This window comes from Lissotriton helveticus, chromosome 7, assembly GCF_964261635.1.
Source record: "Lissotriton helveticus chromosome 7, aLisHel1.1, whole genome shotgun sequence".
In the NCBI taxonomy this organism is placed as follows: domain Eukaryota; kingdom Metazoa; phylum Chordata; class Amphibia; order Caudata; family Salamandridae; genus Lissotriton; species Lissotriton helveticus.
In genome coordinates, this window is record NC_136068.1 from 526,829,257 (window position 1) to 526,845,923 (window position 16,667).

Here is a 16,667-nt window from a genome sequence, read left to right on the forward strand (position 1 = left end):
AGCCGGGATGGAGCTACCCACACAAGGAATTCTTTTAAATCAGTGTATTTTTGGAACCGTGAACTTTTAAGTATAGTATTGTGGATTTTTATCGTATTTGGTCTTGTCTTAAGTATTTAAAAATTGGATATTTTTCTAAACTGGTGGGGTGTGGTGTCCTTCTGTAGTGCGTACCCTGTTTTAATGTTGGTTATGTGCAAATGCTTCACATACTGCCTCTTTAGATAAGCCTGGCTGCTCGTGCCAAGCTAACAAGGGGGTGAGCAGGGGGTATTTTAGAAGTGTAACTCCCTTATCCTGACTAGAGTGGTGGTTTCTGCCTCGCTTTGACACAAGTCTCAGCTAGCCAGAAATCCCATTTTTAACTCAGCCAACAGAACTAACCTTGTTGTGGGTTGTGCTCTTTTTTAATAGTGGTAGTAGTAAAAGTGGAAAATCAGCATGTGTATTGCTGTTGGCTGAAAACCTGTCCTGCATACAATACATGGTAAATGAATGTGGGGACTCGAGCATGATGTGAGCCAACCACAAACACTACCACTGGCTTTGTAGGCAATTGAGTGAAATCACCTGGAGGCTCTGGTTCCGGAGGCAGGCAACCTCGAGGCTCTGGTTCCGGAGGCAAATAGCCTGGAGGCTCTGGTTCTGGATGCTCTGGCTCCAGAGGCAGGCAGCCTGGAGGCTCAGGCTCCGGAAGCAGGCAGCCTGGAGGCTCTGGCTCTGGAGGCAGGCAGCCTGGAGGCTCTAGCTCTGGAGGCAGGCAAACTGGAGGCTCTGGCTCCAGAGGCAGGCAGACTGGAGGCTCTGGCTCCAGAGGCAGGCAGACTGTAGGTTCTGGCTCTGAAGGCATACAGGCTGGAGGCTCTGGCTCTGAAGGCTGACAGACTGTAGGCTCTAGTTATGTAGACAGGCTTTCGGGAGACTCAGATGTTGTATGCAGGTGAGCTGAGGGCTTGGGCTCTGAAAACAGGCAGTTTGGAGGATCTGGTACTAATGGCAGGCAGAATGTACACTGGCTCTCTGATGGCAGGCAGGTTGCAGGTTCAGATGGCAGGCAGGTTGCAGGCTCAGATGGCTGTGAAGGCAGCAGGCCGGCTGAGGACTTGGGCTCTAAAGGCTGCATGGCGGCTGAGGACTCAGGCTCTGAAGGCAGCAGGCCGGCTGAGGATTCAGGCTCTGAAGGCAGCAGGCCAGCTGAGAATTCTGAAGACTACAAGAAAACATCTGAAGGTGGAGAGGCATAAGGATGACAGATTTTAAATTCTGGGAATGATGATAGCCTGTGAACAGTAGATTCCCTGTGGTCAGTAGTGAACTATTCACAGTTCCTTGGCATATTAAAAACACTGAAGAACTTTCTTCAGGATGGCTAAGAATAGTGCTTTTCTAGAGTCCCCGATGACCAGACTTCTTTTACCTTTTGGCACTTTACATCTCTTAGTCAGAGGAAATAAGCCAGAGATTTCTTGGTCATGGATGCTTTTTCAATTTCTTCTGCATTAAAAGATGGTACAAATGCATCAGAGCATAGAGTATTATAATTTCCTGACTTTTCAGTACCTGGTGTGCTTGAAGGCAAGGGAGCAAACAAGGGGTCAGTATTTTGTTTCTTCTCAGCATGGAGGTTGGCATCAGTCATATCAGTTAAATCAAAAGTGTGATCTAAGTCACATGATATTGTCACATCAGGGTTTATGTGGAGCACAGGTTCTGGTTTTGTCTGTATGTCAATGGCCTGTCTATAGGTTATCTCTGAGATAGACCTGACCTCAAGGAGATGCTTTGTGTTTTTCCTGGCATTTGGGGTTCCTGAAAACAGGAGGTACACATCTCAGATGTAGTGCCTAGGTGTAATTTAACACTAGATGAGAAAATATCAGAGGAGTTAGAAACTTTAGAGTTCAAACAAATACTTTCCCTAATTGCACTTTGAGACAAGTTATAATGGTTATTCTGAGTAGAATCTGAGTGATCAGCCACAGTATGTTTAACACAATCACTGGACCAGCTCTGATGGGTACGCAAAAGGGAGCGAAAGGTCTTGTTCTCCATTTGTAAGGAGGCTAACATAGATTCAGAAAAGTAGTCTTGCACTAGGGTTTTAGATTCCCACTTGAACTCTGGGTTCAAAGCTGGAAACATTTTATACTCTTGTTGTAATTCCAGAATCTTCGATTCAAATATAACCCGTGAAGACTGTAGATCATTTCTACAAGGACAGTGTCAGGCTTGGAAACCTCACAAAAAGGAACAGAACTAAACCTTGGATTTTGTTCTAACTTGATACTAGCTGCCTGTGTTTTAATAGGTCTTCTCTCTCCCTTGGCAAACTGATCAGAGTTTACTTTGAACGTAGTATTTAACAAGGTCCCTTTTGTAACCCTATTTAAATGGAAAGTAGAGGTTATGAAATGCATCTGCTCTTTCTTTGGTTGTGTGGTTGAACATTGTATTTTACAACCACTTACAGCAGACCTGAGAGAATCAGAATGCTTGTTCAGCAAACTGAGTAAGGTATCATTCTCGTTTTGCAATGCTGACACAGACATTGAATCTGGATCAGAACAGAAGATTAAGTCCGGAACTGGCAAAGAGGTGTTTGAGAGCCAATGAGTAAAATATTCAAAACGTAAGTGTCGATTTTTTATAGGAGGATTCATTGTTTCAGTACTAAGGTGAACATTTTCAAATTGTAAAGTAGACACTAAATGCCTTTCATTGTTTGGCACTGGTGAACTGCCCTGCACAAACTTAAATGAAGAACTAACTAGTGTGTTTCTTTATTAAACCTTTCATTATGATACACTTTCAATATTTTCACACGTAAATCTAACAGAAAAATGGTAGCTAACTGAACGCCAAGAAACCCTCACAAGGGAACCTGGAAATGTGGGTTGGTCATTCTGTCAGGGACTATCCAGGACTATGTCGCGAACACAGTCAGGGACTTGAGCAAAGACTGGGGACTGGGTAGAAAACGTACTGTGCACAGAAAGAGTAGTACAGTGCTGCCCAGGATCACACAGGGAGTCACAGGAAAAAAAGGGATCCAAAGGGGAAGCCTGTACAAGTGAACAAGATGGCTAAGACTCAGAAAGGAAGGGCACTCACGAGGCAATTTAGCATTCAGACTAACTACACCCTGGACGGACGTGCAAGACATACATATAAGACAACATTAACAATAAAGGGAATGTGGGGTAAGCACTCGGGAGCTCCACATGGTAAGACAGAAGCTCAGTAAGTTCCTCACCCACAATTGCTGTTACAGATACTGACTGCTAATACCCACATATAGGATATGCATAAAAAGGCAGGGTCTGCGGACCTGATACCTATGGTGATATTATAAATGTAACTCAAAGACAATACTCACAGTAAACAAGAAATACCACCTATGTAGTCAGCTGTGCCCACGGATCCTGGTGATTAAAGAGGAACACGCAAGGCAGTAACAGCAAGGGGGTGGAACTAAACACAAGCAAAATAGACAAGGAACTAGCAAGGAGGAGTGCTTAATAGGAAAGGAAGGAAATCACAGGACACACTTGGCAGAAAGCAAGTAACAAACATACAAAGTAATATAGCAGAAATAGAAAGACAGCAAACTAGGAATTGGAACCAAGGAAATTGGAAGAAAGGCAGGGACTGGAAAATGATATACAGAAGGGGAGGCTACAAGGGTATACTAGAATAGTGCAGGTTCAGGAAACAAGAAAACAAAGTTGCATTGAAGGCAGTGCTGGAGCAGGAACTAGAACTGAGCAAAATCTCAGGAGTCAAGGTAGCACTGCAGGCAGAGCTAGTTCAGGAACAAGAGAATTTGCTGCAGCTCAGGAACAAGAAATGCTAAGACTCAGGAGTCAAGGTAGCACTGCAGGCAGTGCTAGTTCAGGAACAAGGGAATTTGCTGCAGCTCAGGAACAAGGAATGCTAAGGCTCAGGAGCAAGAACAAGAATTGAGCTAAAGCTCAGGAGTCAAGTTAGCACCGCCGGCTGTGCTAATTCAGGAAAAAAGAAAACAGCAGCAGGTCAGGAAGAAGGAATAACTACAGCTAAGGAGATCAGGAAACAAGGTAGCATTGTAGGCAGTTCTAATTCAGGCAAAAATAATAGATACAGCTCAGGAATCAAGGAACAAGGATTAACTATTGCTCAGGAATCACTGGAAACAAGTATATCAAAAGCTCAGGAAACACTGGAAGCAAGGATATCAAAATCTCAGGAAACACTGAAAACAAGGGTCGGTCTCACTGGTACACAGCTACAATGACCAACACTGGACTGAGGGTACTGGGGCTTAAAAGAGCTCACAGTAATCACATGCATCGAGTGCGAGCAGGATAGCAGCAGCCAGCCAAAGGTGAGCTGAATTCCTCAACCAATCCTTGGCCTGCAGGGGTGGAGATGAAGTAGTGAGCAGGGAATTCTAGGTAATGGAGTTTCAGTCATGAGCAGTGCTTCCACAAAACTGGGCATGGATTGGAAATGGATGTCAATTTCCAAATGGTGCCCAAATTTCTGGAAGTCAGTATGTACATGAAGGGGAGGTTCTGGGAGCTTATCAGAACACTGGAGAGTCCCACACTTCAGCCCCCTATTGGTAGGCAGATAATGCAGGGAGCGAGTCGTGACAACAAACTTTCCCATTAAAGAAGATTCTAAATTATAATTTTACTTGAGTTGAAGAAGCAGTTATCTATCTGTTCCTAAACTGAAGTTATCACTTATTTAAATACCAGGCCCCCTGCCCTATAATATTTTAGGGTCTATCGTAGGGGTTGCCTTTAAATAATATAAAGGAAGGTTTAGGCCTGTCAAAAAGTTTATTTTGCCAGGTCAGAATGGCCGGTTAAAACTGCACTACAGGCTGCAGTTGCAGGCCTGACACATGTTTTACAGAGCTATGTTAGTGAGTAGCACAATGAGTGCAACAGCCCACTAGCAGCATTAATTTACAGGCCCTGTGTACATGTTCTACCGATTACTAGGCGCATATAAGTAAATTAAATGTGCCAATCAGGCGTAGGCTAATTTTACCATTTTTAGAAGACAGAGCACAATTACCTTACCACTGATTAGAAGGGCTACAGTGCACAGAGTTCTAAAATCCAACAAAAACGGATTTGACAAAGGAAGGCAAACATCTAAGGTGACCGATGCAGAGAGGGTCTGATATGACAGATCAAGCTTCACTTTAAAAACAAGGGAAATGGCTCCAGTTATCTTTAAAGGGACTAAGCATCCTGTAAACATTCCCACTTTCCATAACTGTTTTAATCTACATTCCTTTCAATTGGATCACCCTCCAGAGCCACTCTATCTCATCCCCTTGGATACCTATAGGTTTAACAGTTCTGCTGGTGCATTTAAAATACTGCACACAATATAATTAAAACAAAACACTCAAAGAGCACAAGGTGAACCCACCTTACATCAGTTGTTCCCGGTAAGGAGCGACCCAAAGGATGAAGCATGTGGAGTAGTCAGCTTCCTATTTATGGAAAACCACCTGACGCCTTTTTTCCCTTTAGTAGATCGTAACAAAAGAAGGTGAAGTAGGCAATTCTTATCTACACTGCTTTGGCCTGAGTACCTTGGTGTTTGAGTCAAAGTTTAAGTATGTCATTGTTAGTCAACTTTGTACTTTGTTTCACTTGTAATTCCAATAATATATTTAGAGATTTCAGCGATTTCAGAAATTCTGGCTGACCAAAATCACAGCTTACAATTGACACCATTTAAAATCTGAATTTAAAGACCATGATCTGTCAGTTTTGTACTCAGAGACCTTACCTTCATTGTACAATCATCTTGGGCTTTGGTTTTTAACCATCTCATTTCTCATGTTTCCTCCTTGACGGATATTCAAATTAACAAGTTAAACATGGTTTCACATAGATTATTTTCTATAAAATATTCTGAAATTGTGGAGAACATTTTCAGTTGTAAGCAGTGTTTTTTTCTGGGTTCTCTTGGTTTTAGTTGGTGTTTTATTAAAGGAGTGAAATGTATCATGTTTTTCTGCTGCACAAATATACCCTAAAATTCCCAAAAATATTTTGTGCTTCAAAATACAGTGGAAACCGTCTGTAACTGGTCATCTGGAATTTATACAAGGGTTTATGGTTAAAGTAATTACTAATTGTGTGCCTTTTCTTTTTTGTCTAAAAGAGCCCCAGTGCGGTTGACTTAACTCTTGGGAATGTGCCTACATAAAGAATAAGGGCCTCATTTGGAGTTTGGTGGGATAGAAACCTGCTCCTTCACCCCCAAACATTGAGATTTACCTGCCATATTTGAGTTTGTGGAACTGGGAGTGCTCTCGCAGCAGTGCAGAAAACCTTATTAACAGATTACAGTGAAGGTCAAGATGCTGTATTGACGTTAGAGTGACCATCATGGTTTTCCGTGAGTCAGTGTTGAATGGGGGGAACAGCAAATCAGTGCACTGTAAAATAATGGTCTCACACATTCTTGAAGAAAACCTGTTGTGTCAAGGCCATTACTATTTTCTTTTTCACAAAAGTAATGCAGAGCAGGCTGAAAAAGTTATGATGTCCCACTTGGCATTCATCTGAGCCTTAAGTGCTTCCATAGATGTACTCAGTGATGGCTGACACCCTAAATATTGGGCGGGGCAACCACTGACCAGCAATGCCTGGTCAACGACAAAGCTGTCAGTCATGGCTAGTTATCAACAGGTTTTTTGAATGAACCACGGCTGAGAACTTTGGTGTTGAGGCTGAAGGCAGTGTGAGTCTTACAATGCATCAGTGGGTGAAGAGTAAAAAATAAAAATGTACTTGCCTACTGCATGCATTGGTGCTATGTTTTTTATATGGGTACCCCAATATAGGCTCAGGTAGCAACCTAACCTTTCACCTATATTCTCCTCATCATTACACTACATAACGGTTCTTGGGACTGACCTTTTATCTAGTTACGGTACTGCTTACAGGACGTGGGGTTTTCCCTGAAAACTAGCCTCATTCATTATGCATGATAATTCTTGGAAACACAGCAGGACCACTATCTTCTGCATAATAACTATGTATAAGGGTCATTCCTTCCGTCATCCTAAGTCCGACATGACACAGCAAGGTAGATCCCCTGAGGGTACCACTTTGGGTATATAAACACCAAATCTTTGCTGAGGCAGGGGGAGGAGAAAAAGGACGTCCATGCTGACACACTGATGTGAGACACTGAGGTTCCTGCACACAGACACTCCAACTTGCAGTGGTCGGACATCCCTCGTGGGGTGTCCATCTCAAAAGCAAGATGGGGTCCCACAGTCTCTCACTTCAGGCAATGAGGTTGTCTTTATCCTAGAGGGATTCTTGGCTCTACACCTACATACATGCTAGGTACACTTAGGTAGATGTAGTTAGGGTCGCATCGTAGGAGTACACATTTTTACTGTCAAGTATTTTTATACCTGCCTGTATTCATTGTTTTAGCACTATGGTAGAAATCTACCATCTTTTCACTCTGTTGGCGCTTATAATCATTTATATCTGTTTCTGTTTTATGGTTGTTACAGCACACCTATTTTACACTAGAATGATGCTGGTTCAATAAATGCTTATTGAAAAACGTCCCCACCACTTATTTTGTGTATCTCTCTGAGACAAAGTGAGCAGTAGTGACTGAGCGAAAAGTACTGTACTGTTTCCACGATCCCTGATGGGACAGAGTTGTCATTTTCGATAGGTGCCAAGAACTATTCTCTTCATGGTAAGAGGGGTTTCTGGTGGCACTAAGAGCTAGCTAGTATACAGGCAAACATACCCGGAGGGAGTGTCTGGAATCAGTCTGGACACTAACCCCACAGTCTATGTTGTCTATACGTGCAGATCCTAAAAAGATTTAGAGGAACTACACAACACTGGCTCACCTCCGGTCCTCCCCCTTCTGTCCCTCGGCGCCGGCCTGGCCTGCAGGCTGCAGCAGTTCTCCACACTAATCCAACTGGTGCTCTCATGCTGCTCATAATGATAGCAACATGAGAGCAGCACCAGGATCAGCTGGAGTGGGCAGCCTCAATGCTCCCGTAGGGCTTTTGCCTGCTCTCCACCCAGTTGTCTTAGACAGCTGGGTGGAGATGTTTACAGTGCACACGTCAGGCTGGCTGTTGGAAAGGGGGGTCTCTAGTTGGCAATGTTTGTGCACCTTGTCCAAGTAGGCACCCTTCCTTCTAGTCAGGATAAGGGAGTTACACTCGTAAAATAACCCCTGCTCACCCCCTTTGTAGCTTGGCACAAGCAGGCAGGCTTATCATAGAGGCAGTGTGTAAAGCATTTGAACATAACTGTGAGAAGTTGGCCTGGTATATGATGTCCACTAACTAAAGTGGGCACCTTGCACTTGTCCAAACAACCCTTATGGTGTTTTAAGAGGTCAAAGATAACCTTATGAAAGCTATCCAAGTGGTAACTTTGGAGAGCAGGCTTAATCTTCAGGCTTATTGTATTGGTTAAATGAAAGGAGAACCACACAGTAGCTATAAGAAGAAATATTTATTATTATAACACCTTAAATACCTCACAGTATCTGCTACACATAGATAAATACAAAGCGCACAATACTGTAGCACAGAAACGATCTTAAGTCGCACTAATACACATTGGGTTCCAGGGGGAGACCAAACCATATACTAAAATAGTGGTATAAGAACGACGACCCAAGTCAAGACAGAGTCTAGAATGTGTAGAATTGCTGGGACCCCAAGGAACTACCCAAGGTGAGTAAATAGGGAGCCCACGGAGGACAGGTGCAGTGTGAGAGCACAACCGTGTGATACGTTCAATTTAATGAGAGAGTTGTGCTTGCAACTTTAAAAAGTGAAAGGACCCTTCCTAGTGGATTACGAGGAAACCCTTCGAAACATAGAAGGTTGGAGAGCCACCCCACCCGTGGATACCAAAGTACCAGAGTTTCCTATCCCAGGGAAGAAGGGTGCATAGGCCTGAAGTGGCATCGGAAACAGCTGTCGTTCTCAATGGGAGTCTTCAAAGAAATGCCACTGCTGGAAAGCAGAAAAGTGTCAGGTGAAATCCACAGGTGAATCCTTGATGGCAGGAACCTGAAAGAATGCGGGATAGAGTCTGGGTCACTCAGGAGTGACCAGGGGCTCGGTAGACGAATGCCCACCGATGTCGGGTGCTTGAGGCACGAAGGAGACCTTGTCTCTACAGCTGCAGGGATAAGGAGATGTCAAGGATGACCAGGAACTGGATATGAGCTATCCCATGAAGGATGTCTAGTGTAGAGGGGTCGCGGTCCGGCAGGAGCACCAATATGCCTTGGCAGCGGCAACCCATGAAGAAGGTCAAAGATGGGTACAGTCTGGCCCAGCAAGGACCAGAGGACTCACCGCAGCAAGGGGGTGCAGGGCAGGCCTGGAGCAACAAGGGGAGCCCAAGAAATGCAGTGTTGTCCGTCAAATTGACTCACAGGCCGAAGGCACAGGAGTCGCAAAGCAGCAGCTTACAGGGCACAGAGTGCAGGGAAGCCAAAGTCCTTTGTAGAAAATGTGCGCGGAAGTGAGGGCTATGGACAGCCCAATGGACAAAGTTGGGGAAAACCAACAAGCATATGCAATTGCAAAAGTATGTGTTGCACAGGGGTTCAGGTTATGCAGTCCCCATGAGGGATACTGGCCTCAAACTTGTTGAGAGGGCAGCTCAACCTCATGAGACATATGTACCTACCTACTGTGTTGCTTTTCACAAAGCAACAGCTTACAGGGCACAGAGTGCAGGGAAGCCAAAGTCCTTTGTGGAAAATGTGCGCAGAAGTGAGGGCTATGGACAGCCCAATGGACAAAGTTGGGGAAAACCAACAAGCATATGCAATTGCAAAAGTATGTGTTGCACAGGGGTTCAGGTTATGCAGTCCCCATGAGGGATACTGGCCTCAAACTTGTTGAGAGGGCAGCTCAACCTCATGAGACATATGTACCTACCTACTGTGTTGCTGGAGCCTTCGGAGTCCATAGGAGCTCAGGATCAGCAGACCGGTCAGTTGCATTACATTGCCTGCAAACGCAGGGGAGTGACTCCTTCACTCCAAGGGAGATACTTCAGTCGTCCTTAATGTTCCACAGGTCCTGCATGGAGCCTGTAGGGTGCACGGGCACAGACAATGCTTTGGAGGTGGAGGGAGACGAAGGGGGTCCCAGTCAAAGTTCAGCAAAGTCCAGAGTGTCTAGACGGTCAAAGGTCAGTGGCTTCTTGTTCAGAATCTTGTCCACATCGAATCTAGGGTCCTACAGCCAAGTAAGCCCTTTTGTACCCCCAGAAGAGGGTTGGACAGATTCAGGGACCCTCCCAGGGGAGGGTTAGGACTGGGGGCTGGTTACACCCATGTCCTTTCTCCAGTTTCGTGCCAGAGCAGGAGCTAACGCCTCCCAGAACTGGTTTGAACTGGACTATACACAGAACACCAAATGTGCCCCTTGTACAGACTTTCAGGCTTTTTGGCAGTGCATCCACCCCACTCCAATACACTAAATCCTGTCTGGGAGGTGGTCACACTTCCCTGTGACAGGATGCTTATTGTGCTGCTTTCCATTTTATGCTGTCTGGGTCGAGAAGGCTGGCACAGGGAATACCAGGGACCCACAAAGCTTGCTTCTGAGGGGTGAAATCATACCTCCCCCACACATGTTACCAGGAGAATGGTCTCTGAAGGCTGCAGGGGTACACTGTTCATGCATAGGCCCCCTCTCACATAACACCCAGCACCCTGTCTTCAGGATTGTTAAGGCCTGCTAGAGGGGTAACTTATAGGTTTTAATTTTAATGACCTATAGGTATAGTAAACCTATATCTTTTGTAAGTGGTGCAAGCACCAGCTTACACAGGCTGCAGTGGCAGGCCTGTAGTTCCATTTTGAATGGCCTCTCATGGGTGGCATAATATATGCTTTAGCCCATGGGAGGCCTCTTGGGTACCTATACCCTGGGTACATGTGTGAACTGGCTGGTGCAACATCTAGTACCAGACAAAAGCCACAACCATCATACTCCCAAAGGTTGAAATAATTCAAACAATTTACTCCAAGTTGTCCTTTATATTCTATCTTATTCCAATGTTCAACATGGTTACTAAGTTGTACACCGAGGCTGCGTGATTTCACATTTTAACTGCTGCAGAAATGCCCATCCAGGCCTCAGTTTGCAGCCCGACGGAATACACGTTATACCTGAGTATCCACCCAATGCATTTCAGGCTAAAAAAAGCCCTTCGTCAGGGGTCTATAATGTAAAGGAGGCCTATCAATAAACACACTCAGTTACCCAAAACAAAGAGAAACATTTAATAAACCTAACATATAAAACATGAGGTGTGTTCCCTGAAATAACAATGCCTGTCTGCTAATGCCTGCACTACCTCTCCATGTGTATCATATACTAGGGACTTATAAGGGTACCATAGTCGCTTACATTGTTGGCTCCTGTGAGTTTGGATTGTTTACTGAAGTGGGAGGTAGCTACGGCAGTCCAACTCTGTTTTATCTGCTAAATTATTTCTACTGTTCACTTTCTGCACCTATTTGGATGTTCGTGCCATGGAGGTTGAGAACTGTTGTTCTACTTCTCGGTACCTAATTTTTATGTATAATTACTCACCGCAATAGTCCCGGTGTGGTTGGTGACCTGCTTGCCTTCCTCGACATTGGGCACGCTGAGTTCTGTGCTGGCTGGGTCCGTCCATGCGAGCGGACCAGCCATCTTAGAGTTTAGCACTCTAGTCTTTTGCGCCGGGAGCATATAAAACTGGACAACGGCACGAGCGCGCTGCTTACATTGTTGGCTCTGGTGAGTTTGGTTGCTTACTGATGTGGGGGTTCACTACGGCAGCCCGACTCTGTTTTATCTGCAATATTTTTTACTGTTCACTTTCTGCACCTATTTGGATGTTCGTGCCGCGGAGGATGAGATCTGTTGTTCTACTCCTCGGTACCTAATTTTTATGTATAATTACTCACCGCAATAGTCCCGGTGTGGTTGGTGACCTGCTTGCCTTCCTCGACATTGGGCACGCTGAGTTCTGTGCAGGCTGGGTCCATTCGTGCGAGCGGATCCGCCATCTTAGAGTCTGGCGCTCCAGTCTTTTGCGCCGGGAGCATATAAAATCGAACAATGGCGCATGCGCGCTCAACGGGCGCGCCGGCGCGCACCAAAGGCAAACCTGTCTGCGCCCGTCCGCACTAAGGATGCCCCCAGCACCAGCCACTTTGCTGGTTTCTTCAGTTGTCACAGGCCTAACAAAGGGCGCTGCCCGATCCGCTATACCAGTGAGAAGCTTCTTTCTATTGGTAGCGTGGGCAGGGGTAAGGGGCCCTTGATTTTGTCCTGTCTGCCTTTCCATTGTCTGACTTTCTTGACACCGGATTATTATCGTGTGGACTTTCAAATGTTAGTTCTCTTCCTAAGCACTTCACGGAAATTCAGCTGCTGCTGGAACATCATGAACTTGAGGTTCTGTTCATGACTGAGACTTGGACCTCTCCTAGTTGTGAGATTGATCCTGGCTTGCCCACCTGGCTATAACATTCACCATAAACCTAGATAGAATGGGAGAGGTGGAGGAGTGGGGGTGATTTTTAAAGATAGCTTGAATCTGGTCATTTTCGATGTGGATGTGATCGCAGGTTTTGAGCTACTTGGCTTTGCTATTAAGAACAATGATGGTCAAGCCCTAACTGGGATCATCTGTTATGGTCCTCCTGGGGTTCTCAGTGTACTGCAGCAGCAACTCCTGCTGGAGACGTTTACGGACATGGCGGCTACTCACCGCCGATTGGTGATCTTGGGGGATTTTAATCTTTGGTGTAACGGGTCACTTGATTCCGCCTATTCGAATGTTCTTCATTCCTGTGAACGCTCGGGCCTTTTTCAGCAGGTGCCCAAGGCCACTCATACAGGAGGGCATATGCTTGATTTCATTTTCTCAGAGGCTAATCATCTTTTGATTGGGGAAATTCTGCCAATGGATTGGACAGACCATTCGCTGATCAAATTCTTTGTTAACGTTGCTACCTATAATTCTCGGGGTACAAATTCTGTTCGTAATTACGTAAGTAGAGACTGGAAGTCCCTCTTGCGTATGAAGGGCAATGCCCCGTTATTCAGGGTAGAGGATTGATTTTCCTCTGACAGGCCAGTTGATGAGAACTATGCTTCCTTTTGTAGTGAGATCACCTCAACCCTGGATTTGGTAGCTCCCTTAAAAAATCATCGTAACAGGGGTAGAACTTCAGCTGCTTGGTTTAATGAAAACTTAAAAAATATGAAACTGGATTGTAAGCATGCGGAAAGGAGATGGAGACGTAGCTATCCCGACATCGATAAGACTATTTTGAAGTCTAAGATTGCGGGATATAAGAAAGCGATCAATATGGCTAAGGCGGACTATTTTTCCTCCTTGATACGTAAGGCCCCTAACAGCTCGAGAAGTATTTTTAATATTTTAAATAGCTTGACCAGCCCAGACTGCGCTAAGAACATGATACCTTCCTCCCAAGAGCTTTGTGAGGACCTAGCTAGGTTCTTCCATGATTAAATTAATACTATTATCGAGGATCTGGGAGGTGGTCAACAACCCTCGGTGCGAGCAGCAGCTCGGGGGCAGCGTCAGCAGGCATCGTTGGTAAGACCAGGGTCACGGTGCGGTGTTGCGGCTGTGCCTTCTGCATTGCCTTCAGGACACGGAGTCGGCAGCGGTGTCATAGACGGCGTTGGGTTGCTTTTTCTTCTGTTGCAGCACAAAACACACAGTCCCAGTGCTGATGGCAGAAGAGCTTGAAGTCTTTTCTGTTCCTGAGACTTCTTGAACAGGGGGCAAGCTCTACCTCAAGCTCTTGGAGCAACTCACAAAACTAAATTGCAGAAAATTCAAGTCCAGTCCTTTCACTGCCCAAGACAGAAGCAGCTAATGCAGGCCAACACAGCAAAGCACTCAACAAAGTGGTAGTTCCTCATCACAGCTTCTCCAGCTCTTTTTCTTGGTCTAAAAGAGTTTTAAAGTTCAGGGGTTTGGGACCCACTTTTTATAACCGACAATAATTTGTCCTGTCAGGCAGAGAATGTTGGTGTCCAGTCAGAACCAGTTCTGCCCTCTCTGGTGTAGCTTCCTGACAGGAGGTGGAGACGGCCCATTCAGGTGAAAGGAAATCTCCTCCCCCTGCTCTAAATGCTGCCCAGGTCTATTCAGCTCTCTCCTGGCCCACCTAAACTCCCTGAAGCCACTGCTCCTCTCCAGGCCTTGTCATCCAAAACCCAAACAGTCAATCCACAAACCCAGCAGAGGCCCACTGGAGGGCTGAGCAAGAAAATACTAAGATACTAAGGGCCAGATGTAGGTGGCCCAATACCGGTCGGTAACGGCCGAAATTACCGAATTTTGGCCGTTACCGATCGGTATTGGGCATTTGGGATGTAGGTGGCCTAAATTGCAAATTCGGTAATTTATCGATTCGGTATTTTAAGGAATCGGTAAATTACTGATTCCTTAAAATACCAAATCTGTAAATTATCTATTTTGCAATGTAGGGAGCACTCAAATGAGTGGTTTCCCATTTTAGGATTCGTTATTTACCACCAACTATAAGTTGGTGGTAAATAAGGAATACCTATGAAAATGCAAATCAGTGCATTTTCAACTGTGCCATGTGGCAGACATACATGCCCTTAGGGCATGTATGTGTGCCAAATCGGCACACAAGCACGATTCAGGGGTGCAACAGGGTGTCAAAGGGACACCCTGGCACCCTTGAATGTGTCCCCCATTTTACCGAATCAGTATTTACCGATTCGGTAATTGCCATTCATTCCTATGGGCCTCCAGGCCCATAGGAATGAATGGAAATTACCGAATTGGTAAATTCCGATTTGGTAAATACCGAATCTTACCGATTCGGTAATTTTTACCGAATTTTTTGCTACATAGCATTTACCGATTCTAAAATACCGAATCGGTAAAATTCGGTATTTTAGAATCGGTAAATACTATTTACCTACATCTGGCCCTTTCTTTCTAAAGTGGTATTTTCAAACAAAGTATGTAAAAATCCCCTTCACTAAAAGATGCATCTTTAGATTCTGAGTTCAGGCATACTAAACTTTATTTCACTACCTAGTTGCCAGGGCCAGTGATGTTTATAAGATGTTATAAACAAACTCCCCATTCTGTCCTACGGGAACAGGGAGCCTTACAATAGTGAAAAATGAAATTGGCAGTAATTCACTATCTGGACATGCCACAAACACCAGGGCATGTTCTACCTTTCACATACACAGCACCCTGCCCACAGGGGTACCTTTGACCTACCTTAGGGGTGACTGACATGTAAGAAAACGTAAGGTTAGGACCTGGCAAGTGGGGACTCTTGCCAAGTAGACATGGCAGTCCCAGACTGCACACAGGCTCTACAATGGCCAGCCAGAGTCACATTTACAGGCTGTTTGTGTGGGTGGCACAATCCAGTGCTGCAGCCCACTAACAGTATTGGATTTACAGGCCCTGGCATATTCAGTGCACTTTACTAGGGACTGACAAGTAAATCAAATATGCCAATAATGGAACCACCAATCCATAACATGATTTACAGACAGGAGCCTTGGCCTTTAACACTGATAAGCAGTGCGAATGTGTTTTTGAGACACTAAGCCAGCAAAAACAGAGTCAAAACCAGGAGGTCAGAAAGCAAAAACTCAGGGGAAACACACCAGAAGATGCCAAGTCTAACACTGACTACACAAGACAGCTGGCCAAAGTAAAATGTGCTGTGTAAACTGATCGAGTGAGCACCACTACCCTCCAGCTCCCAGCAGCATGAGCAGCAGTGGTCCCGCCCCCGAACACGGCTCGTGCTAAGGAAAGTGAAAATAAAATGGTAATGAATTCATTTTATTACCATTATGTTTTTCACCTTTAACTGCGCTGGCAGCAAAGGGGCAACACTCCTCTGCCCTAATGGAGGGGCCACTACTGGACACACTTAAAGCTCAGAGCATACTGACAAGCACGGAAGTTGGGAATGACTGTTAATTCTGCATCAGTGGTGACTGCAGAGCAGGATCTCTGAGTACGGCAGACGGACTAGCAGGCAGAAGGGGATTTTAGCTAAGCTTTTTGCTAAATAATTGCGCACAGTGGGTTGCCCGCCATCCTATAAATGTACCGCATATACATGTTAAACAATCTCTTTCATAGCCACCAGTCACTCTGTGGCTAGGAGCAACCAGGAGTGCTACATCTCAGCAGATACATGTGATTGCAGACAGAGGCACTTTCAAAATATAAATTTATTGATAAGAGAAGATAATCCACAATTATTTTTGCGTTGTCTGCCAGTAGGTAGGCCCACCTTTTTTTCACCAGGGGAAGGTGTACTAAATAGGTGAGACTTTTCCTTGGCATGGAATACCTGGTCAGGGGTGTTCCTTCATGGACAAACTTGAAGTATCGATGCTGACCAGAATAATCTTTTTGGGAATGATTTGAAATTCTGCTTCAGTGGTGACTATAGAGCAGAAACAGAGCATAATGGGAATCCACTAGGCTGCTAACTGTAAGTGGATAGTAAGGACAATCCTGAGCAGCTCATGTGTTAGGTGGCATTCCAGAAAACTAGGAAGAGTATGACAAGTGACA

The 16,667-nt window shown here is 45.1% G+C and overlaps 1 protein-coding gene across 1 annotated transcript in view; it reads right to left on the reverse strand.

Moving 5' to 3' along the window:
* Positions 1-1,441: 1,441 nt before the first annotated feature.
* LOC144769145 (serine protease 27-like) overlaps positions 1,442-16,667 on the reverse strand; it is a 278,630-nt gene continuing 263,404 nt past the window's right edge. Inside the window, exon 7 of the mRNA XM_078653153.1 lies at positions 1,442-1,809. Within this exon, the coding sequence (XP_078509279.1) occupies positions 1,442-1,809 (368 nt within the window). The remainder of the gene's footprint in view (positions 1,810-16,667) is intronic.